The following is a 10,723-nucleotide window of genomic DNA, read 5'->3' as shown; positions in this document are numbered from 1 at the left end:
ATTTGATTATATTTACAATACTCTAAGTAGGCCTACATTTTTATAAATTTGAAATTTAATTTTCTAAAAAAGGCAAATTGCTGCCGATTCTTATGTTATCCATTGGAATAGGCAGCAAATAGAAAATTAAATAACGCTAAAAACAAGTCTAAATTTAAATAGTGTGAAATACAACCAGTTGATGAAATGCGTTTAGTTACCTATTATAAGGACTTCCATTAATTTGTTGGATACGTTGATATACTAGTATTCTTATAGATAATCTAGAAGTACTGATACAAATCAACATCATAATGTTGATTAAAACACAGTGTAATAGCGTTGAGTATTTAATAACCCTTATCACCCTAATTGCTTTTATGAGCAAGCCACTGGGTTATTTTTTTGGGGAACTACTGTTTTTTTTACGTTTTTACCGAAGTCTATCATGTTACGTCGGTGTAACCTTTCTCATGATATTAATGTTGTTTGTGTTATAGCTTCTTTTTCTCCTAATTCTGCTGACGATAATTTTGTCACAGATCTGAAAATAAATTATAAAACGGTAATATTATCATTAATGGAAATTAAATATTGTAGAAAATGAAGTGAAAGAAACTATACAAATATACCCAAGGTACGGCAGGTTAGTTTAACATAACATAGCTATTTTACGTTTTAACATGTTTGTTCAGACCATGATATTCAAAAGTGATCGTATTCCTGTAACATAGGCATACGTCTAAACGTCTTCCCTGGTCGAAACAATGCTGTAAACTTAGAAAGAAGATAAACCACACACACACAGACCTACCAAAGCAACATGCTCTTACTAGCGCTGACAACAATTGATGCAAATATTAACTTTATAATTACACAAAACAAAATATTACACATAATAATCATAATTCGTGTCCTGATAGATTAGACATCTTACTGAACCCATTATGTTTCAATGAATGCGGTATATTTGTACATTCTGAATGTTTGAAACATTTACAAACAAACCCTTACATTTTAAGTTGTGTGACTTCATCCATTGTATCTGGTAACTTTCTATTGGCAGTTTCGGGTAAAAGTAAAACAAGTACTCCAGATGAAATAGCTAATACACTGAATGTTAACATTGCAAGTGGTGCCCAATACCTTGACAGGTGGAGGATATATGGTGATAGGATGGCTCCAATCCGACCAGATGTTGAACAAATACCAACAGCAACTGACCTATTGCCAAATGAATAAAGCAGTCGGTTAGTTTGACAACTAATGAAGATGGAATGGATAAAGAACACATCAACATTACAATAAAAAGAACTTATGAGATTATAATGTCAAAATAAAATAATCATCAGCGAGAATCATTGTTTTATTCTGTGAGTTTGATGATAGTGAATAGGGGAGTAAAAAGATGATGTGCTTTAAGTCCTCACCACCTCAGGACATCGAATATACAATTATAATTATTATAATATTACAGTTGCTCGTTTAACACAGTATTTAACTTTTATCAATTGAACTAGACTAGCTATAACCACTAAATAGGAGTATATTATATTTCTAACCGTATGTTAGTTGGATACAGCTCTGCAGTATAGAAAAATATAATACCGAATGCAGCGGTTACTCCAAACTTTCCTACCATCGCTACTGTCAGTCGTCCTATTCCCATTGCTTTTCAAAAAAATAAAAAATATATTACAAAGTAAATTATTGGTATAAACAAAACACAGTGATGTCTTACTATATTTATTCATACAAAATCAATAGGTGATTCTAGTACGAATCACCAATAATTAAGAGGAACTTTTAATTCATAGATCTTCTTCATTGACTACCAGTTCATCGCAGGATTAAGTATGAATTACTCATAACCACATTTAAAGCACGACAGAATATTGCTCCAAATTATTATTTGAGTAGAATCTTGTATTGTATCAACCAGCTTGCTCACTTAGATCATCAGATGTACTATACCGCGTACAACAGGATCGTCAATGTGGGCACCATTTGAGAAGTTAATTAATAGAATAGAAAGTATACAAAGGAAAGCAACACGGATAATGATGTTTAGAAAGGTTTCTGTGACACATCTTATTTGTATAGATTGAAAGTGCTAGAATTATTATCTATTGATGACTTGTTTAAATTACACAGACTTCTATTAGGACTTAATGTGCTGAAATGTTACTGTCCTCATTCTTATAATAATGTAGTATATTAAAACTACTGAAAGGTATCCGTGTAAGTTTTTACGTTGGAATTCGAAAGGTACCGGTAATACTTTCGAAACCTAATTCTGTATTTTACTATGGAAGCAAATACCAAATCCTTTAAACAAACAGTTTAATTACCTTTGTATCACTAGTTGTCGTAGACCGTTATGGAATTTTAACTTGTTTTATTCATTTTTTAACATAAATGGTTTTGTACATGTATGTACTGCAGCTGTGGGCATTATAAATTCTTTTATTATTATCATTATTATCATTATTGGTGTTGTTGTTTACTTACGAATAAAAATAGTTAGTAAACAAGCAACGCCACCGAGTAACAATGTTGCTGATAAAGATCGTCTGCGTCCAAAATAGTCCAGAGCTACATACAATACTCAATGCATAGGCTAAGGCTGGTATCTCGGTAGCACCAGATACAAGAAAAGATATGTAATGATTAACGCCAAAATCAGAAGTACTCAGATAGAGGCCAAAGTAGGAGATATTAACAGCAATCCTTAAAAAAAACAATATTTAATATTTAAACAATTATTATTATTAAAAATAGTCACGATAAAATTGAAATATATTGTCGCCATTGACGTATGGTAACTATTGAATAATACTAACACGCTATTGATAATCAGCCTAGTACATATTCTTTCAAACTCTAGTTTGCAAACTTGATTTTGAAAAACTGCTGACAACCATCGTTTGAAGAAGGCCTGCAAAATGACAGACTCCAGTAACAGCAGGCAAACAAAATTCTCCAAGCAATGGTAGATGCTAAGGTATTAGACAGCTTTAGTTTGCCAATTTCGAGTTTGACAAAGGAAGTTTTCCAATGTCTGTTAGCGGAAAACTTGACAAAACTAAAGAAAACTATTTAGTTTGCAGAAGTTAGGTCGTCAAAAGCCTCTAGTAACTAGTGTCCAACAGACACAAAAACATATCCCAATTGTTAAGTAAATTATGCTAGTGTAGAATATGCTTTAGGGAAGTGGAGACAAACTTTTATTTTTCAGAAGTTTCCTGAGGTTCCTTAAGTTTTTGTCACCATGCAGTAAACAAAATGAAAAGTTTGCTTGTGTAGACGTTTAGTGTTTCCTAAAAAAAAAATCCGTACACATCAGGTAAAACATATTATAAGCATAACTTACCAGCATAACATAACATTAAATGTTCGCTTACAAACTGGCCATGGTCTAAATAAATCAAGAAACGACATGAGTGAAGATGGTTTACCCTGAAAATATAAAAGTTCAGCAAGTGAATAGAAGAAATGTTATAACTTAAAAATAATTACATCCTAGTCAAAATATCTAAGAAACTTTTACCGCAAAATAGAAAGGTGCGTTTAAAGTTAGGAAACATACATTTCTTTTGCTGTTGATAACTTAATAAAATACCCTTGTTTCGTGTGTAGGTGTATACATTTTTATCTTCATATTTTTATCGTTTGTCTATCAAGGAATACCAGAACCAAGAAATAAGATAAATGTGCCCATGTTGACTTTTAAAAAGATACGGGATAAGATACATATACATCTTCACCGTTTATAAATTGATTCCAGTATTCAACTCTGGTGGTTTGTAATGTCTCTATGCCTCTTTAAATCCGTTCGTTGTTGAAATCTCTGTATATATTGTAATTGTTTTACCAGGAAAAACCAATAAAAACATTTTGTATCTTGTATGTGAATGAATATTATTATTACTGAAAATGTTCAATATTATAAACAATCATTGTTTTAAAATTAAGAAATATTCGATAACGTTTCATATACCTAATTATATGTAATAACCATTACACGTACAGTGTGTTCAGAAAAGTGAAAATATGTTGGCAAATTAACGTTGTTTACAGTTGCTGCCTTCTCAGTTATCTTCTTTGCTTCATCATATCTTTTTTGAGAAATCAACCACCGTGCTGATTCTGGGAAAAATCTTGAAAAAGAGAGATTATTAGTCCAGTCCACTCAGCTGTAAAATGAGTACCTGGTTGAAAATACTAGGGAGAAAAAAGGCGGCGTGGAAAGGAACTGGCCACCCTACCACATAATGCCGAGGCTTAGTACAATGAGCTCCTAACAGCTCATTCCCCTACGTTCAGAGAACACGGGACTCACCTCACCTCACCTCAATTTCGGTCAAGAATTTGAGCGAATGCATTAATTATTGTTTTGTTAAAAACTAAAATAATTTTCTATTAGGCCTATAATGTTAAAACATATGCCCTATTTTAGTTTAACAAAACAATAATGTATTTATTAATTAAGCGTTTTTGATAGCTTTTAACATGTTCATACATGTTTTACCATTACACTGGTCAAAGTGCCAAATAAATGAATGAAAAAAAATGTTAATCACTTCAATTTACTTTCGCTCTTTTTGTTGTATTATTTATAATAATTACAAAGGAAAGGCAAAACTCCTGTTATGGACTTGAATATTTGAGAATAAAACAATAAAATAAAATATGCAAAAAGTGTTACGGTATTTATACAGTGTTTTGGTAACTTTCTCTTACGGTATATAAAGAAAATTTAATAGCCCAGGAACACTAGCCACAAGCTGTAAAGTTCGCCATTCACGGATAAAGTATGCAAGTCCTGCCATGATTATTAGACCAAATGCAAAGAAGAATTCGATAACAAGTCCAGCATATGTTCGTTTGGAAACACCGACAGTCTCGGTACCTAAAGAGAATCGATACTAAATCGTAATAATAATAATAATCGTAATCGATAAACAATGATTACCATTATTATAGTGTATTTTAGTACAGTTTAAGGGCAATTTATACAGACGATTCGAGCGGTTAGTGGTAGGTGGAAAACGTTGTGTTTGTCCCAGGTAGAATTTGTATCTATCATGAGCGGGTTTCCACTCAATCGCTCCTTGTTTTGTAAAAGGTCATACGAAATAACATGATTCTATATAGGCTATTTTTGTTTTCCGCTTACCCCTTACCGTTAACGATCGTTAGTGGAAATTGGCATTTAGTATACTGTACTTACATTAAACTTTTAAAGGGTTGCTCCGGGAATAAAGTAACTATTGTTTATAATTATATTTTTCGTCAGCGTTAAAGTATAATGAATGTAGGCATACGGCTTTACCACGTTGAAACATTGGTTCTCGCCAGGTCGCCGAAGTTAAGCAACGTTTGGTCCGGTTAGAGCTTTGACAATAATCTGGGAATATCGGGTGCTGTATATAATGTATATATGAAGCTTGGTTCCATTAGGCATTTGAAATCATAACTGCTGACACTTATGGCAGCCCCTGTTCAGACGTATTGGTTTATGCGTCTCATCTGGTTAAGGTGGGCACTGAACGAGTGAAGCACTTGATTAATGATTGGACCAAACAAGGTGATTTGTTCGTCCATTATTCACATGAATGTAATGTAAAACTATTGTTGTTGTCTTTCGCGAAAGACATCGACTAAAGAAAGGTAAGGCAGAGCAATGTTTAGCATCAAGCTACTATTTCAAGATGTTATTGTGTCAATCTTTGTTGGAAATACAATGAACTCGATCTACCATAATTATCTAAATAATTAATATATATAATATAATTAGGTGGTCTGCACTGAGCGAATATTATGCATATCTATATATAAATACCCTACCTATAACAAAGGCAGTGATGAAAACAGCATGTTCGCTGCCGCCGTGATGAATCGCAACGCCGTGTAAGCAGCAAACGATTTCACAAAGGAAGTTAATATTCCAGAGCCACACTGCAAGCCTACAGCTAAAAACAAAACAGGCTTCCTCCCAAACCTATGAAGAAAATTATAACAAAAATGCGTATTTGTATCATGTAATAAATTATAATCCCAAATACAGTGTCATTTATCAAACAAGATACAGTGCGGGACTTTGGTGAATACATTGAATGAACCAAAGAGTCATTTTCTAAATTAGCGTTATAGCTAAAATAGCATAATTATTATCTATATATAAATTTACGTAAGGGCAAAATTCGGTAAATCGCGCCTTACTTCTAGAATTTTTACTCGATGGTATATAAAGTTGGTTCGTACTTTCGGTACTGATTTTAACCACCTGATGCAACAACAATTAGGAAATGCTAAAATACTTACTTGTCCGCTAAAGCTCCAAAAACAAGTGAACCAACTAGTGTTCCAACAAAAAAAAATGACTGTGAAAGCGATGGCTTTGCGGCCTTTTCACAGACAAGATCAAACTGAAATTATAAAACAGAAACTGGTAAAATCAAGATAATGGTTTACAACTGATAAACACTGTTTGGTAATAATATATTAACGTTCTTGTTTATACATTTTCATTACAAAATGTGATACTTTAAATGAGTTAATAAACATGCAGTGAGCTATACAGCATAATAATACAAATAAAATTAAAAATAAATGATCCTTGTTTATTATCTCTTTCTTGTAACTATCTTTCAACATTCGTGTTTTATTTATTCAAACATTCTGAAAAGGCATTAGTATTCTACTTATTTTGTGCCGATTGTCGTCTTTCCTATCCACAACAAAAAGTAATTCTTCGTTAAAGTGCACAACAACATCTATTCAACGTCCAGATTCAGAATGAACAGCTTCTCAGGTGAACCGAGATTCGCCGAATTTCTTATGGACTAGTGATTCTACAATTGTGCATGGTATTCGTTAAGTTAACTTTGATTTGTGTAACTCGTTATAATCGTATCACATGCATCATTTGCCAAGAAATTATATATTATAATGTGCAGTAGGCTACTTTGAGATTTTATTCAGTGTCTTCATGAGCTCTAACAATGTCACCTACCAACGTAATAACAAACAAAGGGGAAAAAATACGATCACCACAATCATTAGGACGTCATTAGAGCAAACACTCATACTTTCGATCGCGGTTTGTACGGTGGCCTGTAAGCGTCACGGCAACTTTAAAAAAATATACGGCAATTTACAAAATAAACCTCGGTAATTTTTTTTAAAAGCCATGGTGTTCATTTTTAAGTTGCTGTGGTATTTTTGTTCAAATGCCGTGTTTTTTTTGTAAATTGCCGTGGCTTTTTTGTAAATTGCCGTGATATTTAAAAATAAGTGGCCGTGACACTTACAGGCCACCGTAGATTTGATAACTCTGACCAACTTAGTTTGGTTTTCGGTAAACCTAAATTAAATTTGATGTACTATCTAACTACTGTTTAAAGATTAGCTGATAAAAAAGGGTTGATATAGCATAAAAAGATACGTTCGGGTCTTTTTTCAGTGTGTCATTTGAATATAAAACGAAATGTTTGGAGTTGTGATAATTAGTTCACTGGATGGCCCCGGCATTTATACTCACAATGCATTTATACGGAAGTGAAATTTCTTGTTTTGTAAGTAACGCGGTATGCGGCAAGTTTATGACTATTATTCGATATGTTAACAAATATATTGACACATTATTGACATTTTCTTGGCATAATTTTAATTGCTATAAATTTCATACCATTTGGCCTACTATCATAAAAATTAGAGTCATGGACTCATTCATTTTAATAAACATTTCATGAAAGATGTTATTGTATAATACTGACAATATAACGTTGCAATTTATATTTATCCTATACTATATGTAACACGGAAAGCATTCTGTCCCAGTAATCTGTTCCCAACCACATAATGCAGTCTTTGAAGTACCACAAAGAAAGACAAACTGTCATTTGATTAACCAATCAGAAAAGTTTCTACCACCGTATGCCATTCAGCTCACATCAACGCGTACAATATCTCTTAAAATTCTATCATACAATAATGTCGACATTTAACCCTCATTGGAATATTTTTCTCAAAATAAACGCTAATTCTGTGATAATTGTGTCGTTAACGGATGGGTTTGTATACTAGATAATGTGCTCTAACCATTGTACGGGAGGTATCTCCCTGGTTCGACACAGCGTCCCTAGAAACCTATATTACAAAAAGAAACAAACGCGTAACTAGAATTCTTATAGGGGTTCGTATTTGAGAAACAGTTGATTCTTTATTAGCAACCAATTACGATTTCGATTAATTGTATTCAAATATATAAAACTGCATAATTTGAAATACACTAAGACCGTGGTGGGCGACGATTTTCAACAGGAGACACGTATATCGCGACTGAGCCAGTTATAGAATTGGACCTTTAGTTGACCGGAAATTAAATAAAAATTTGTCAAAGTTCCAGCTTGGAATTAATTAATTATATAAAATATAAGATAATTGTTCGAAGCTCAATACACTGATTCCAGTGGTTAGTGGTGGTGAGATGATTTCTATCACCTCATCCCACTAGTGCTGAAGCAAGATAATTTTGAGACTTTTACCAACATTACGATATCATAACATGAATTATTTTCTCTTTCTAACAAAACTTCCAAGACTTTATGTGTAACTCCCTTCATACCGCCCAAATCAATATTATGCCCAACAGACCAAATGTATAAGCTCTCTGCTGAGGCCTATTGCAGCGAATAATGTTCTTTCAGCCAAAAAAAAAAAACGCTTGTGTTGTGGGCTTGCACACATACTTATTTATTAGTTCTCCATCTATTTATAAGCATTCCTATACAGTAACTATTGAGAAAGAACCATTCCCTAAATTGTGAAACACCTAAATGTCCGTATTGACTTGACAAGGAACACAAAATGAGGCATCGTTTGTGATGTCACGCTACTAATATTAACACAATTTTAGATGCTTACGTAACTACCTATATTTGACTTTACCTCTTGGATGATAGTTGACTTGTACTGAGAGGTATCGTATTCCCATCCATTTGTACACAATGTAATGTCAAGTTCTCGAGATACGTTGTTTGTAAAAAGTGCTTCCGTGATGTCTTCGCTCGTATACATCCAGCATTGTGCTTCGTTTGGTATTGTATTTACATCATCTTTAGGTCTTGCTAAGTTTTGTTTTATTTTGATACATGCTTCCCTTTCGACTGAATCACTGTTTGTACAATTAAAGTTTTGTAACTCCGGTACGACACACCCGTGATTTGTTTTAGCGGAGATAAACACATGCGATAGGCTATGTATTGCAACAGGAATGACGATTAGGCAAACCATGGCATACTGTCGCTTCTGATATCGACCGAAGTCGCCAAGAAGTTTTAGAACATCGTCAAAATCCATATTGTAAAACGAAGTTGATATCAATGTGACTATATAAAATGAATAAAACTCTGGAGTAGGAGAGGACTGCACTGCACTGCCAATTGGAAGCCATAATCCTTTTATAAGTTAGACCAGCTAATAAAACTTTATGCTGTGTACGATTAGTCCACTATTGTTGCGTGTGTACATTTTACGGTTAGGTGATTCGCTAGACTTGATCCACAAGTTTGTAGTAGTTATTGTTTGTTTATTAATATTTCCAGTGAGTGGGCGTTCCAGTTTGTATCTGTTAAGCTTGAATTATATATACAGTATACGTATAAGACGTCATGTGTTATTCTTTTTACCAAGTTTAAGCCAAATCGCTCTATAGAACCTATAAATGCGGTGATGGAAATATGATTATCCTCTATCCTAAAAATAAGTTTGCAATATGATGATTTTTCGGATCGGAAAAAAAATTGTAGATCTATAATTTTCATTGTCACCTTTTGGCATCTGAGGCGCTGTAATCGCACGAATTATTAGTTTAAATTGCATGTCGTGTTTCGTTTTAGTTCATAAAAAAATGGCCTCGTTAAGTATGTTTTGTACGCCGTGCATAATACGAGCGTGACGCTAACAAGACGGACAATGACATGATAATTTGAAATGCTCAAAATAGCCGGCAACGTTTTAGGACATTTATTGTGTGCATTTTAAATGGTAAAGCTCTGTACAAAGTTGACTATTTTGATATTATAAACTAGTGCTGTATTGGAAAATATCTGGTTTCGAATTTATGATCATAACATTTCATAAAATCGCGCGTAGTTCAGACTAAACGCGACCATATTATAAAATAAAAATCTTTGGCAGAAATGAATACAGTAAAGACCTATTACCTACAGTATCCATATTTATCTGCTGGTGGTCAAGTAAAAGATTACTGTTCATTCGTATGTTAAGTTAAGTTATAATATAAATTTATAATCGTAAAATAAAAGAAGTGTTTGTGCCGGTACTTTATTTTGACAACTTATATTATTAGAAGGATCAATAGACGAATATAGGCTATATTCAATGACGTAACACAAAGGGCAAAATGATGTGATAAAGTGTTTTATTTGATATTATCCTATAATAATATAGCTATTATAAAAACATTTGTGTACGGTTAATACTATAAATATCTATACAAAATATTACAAGCTTTTTTTTTCAAGGCACTTACGGATTACATTTAACTAATTTAATGTTTCAAACATTATATACATACACTAAATTCATAAGGTTGTAAGACAGCACTCGCAGCGCGCACCACTTCATCTGCTGGACATTGCAAGACATCGCAGTGTCCTATGCGATTTTAAAGACGAGAAGACGATACAACGCCGTAATATACCACACAGGCCAT

At 33.2% G+C, this 10,723-nt stretch overlaps 1 protein-coding gene and 1 long non-coding RNA gene across 2 annotated transcripts; both read right to left on the bottom strand.

Moving 5' to 3' along the window:
- Positions 1-4: 4 nt before the first annotated feature.
- LOC140049705 (organic cation transporter protein-like) lies at positions 5-9,741 on the bottom strand. Its single transcript, XM_072094654.1, has 9 exons — positions 8,935-9,741; positions 6,307-6,410; positions 5,835-5,983; positions 4,723-4,891; positions 4,006-4,139; positions 2,491-2,574; positions 1,542-1,650; positions 994-1,203; positions 5-523 (listed from the first exon to the last, which is right to left on the bottom strand). The coding sequence occupies exons 1-9, from the start codon at positions 9,343-9,345 to the stop codon at positions 451-453; spliced, it is 1,443 nt and encodes a 480-aa protein (XP_071950755.1). The 5' UTR covers positions 9,346-9,741; the 3' UTR covers positions 5-450.
- On the bottom strand, positions 2,647-3,994 carry LOC140048643 (uncharacterized). The gene is made up of 3 exons (XR_011845104.1): positions 3,980-3,994; positions 3,353-3,438; positions 2,647-2,709 (listed from the first exon to the last, which is right to left on the bottom strand). It is a non-coding gene; the product is annotated as an uncharacterized lncRNA (long non-coding RNA).
- Positions 9,742-10,723: the final 982 nt, after the last annotated feature.

Source organism: Antedon mediterranea, chromosome 5, assembly GCF_964355755.1.
Source record: "Antedon mediterranea chromosome 5, ecAntMedi1.1, whole genome shotgun sequence".
Lineage (NCBI taxonomy): Eukaryota > Metazoa > Echinodermata > Crinoidea > Comatulida > Antedonidae > Antedon > Antedon mediterranea.
This window is presented reverse-complemented; position numbering and strand designations above follow the sequence as displayed.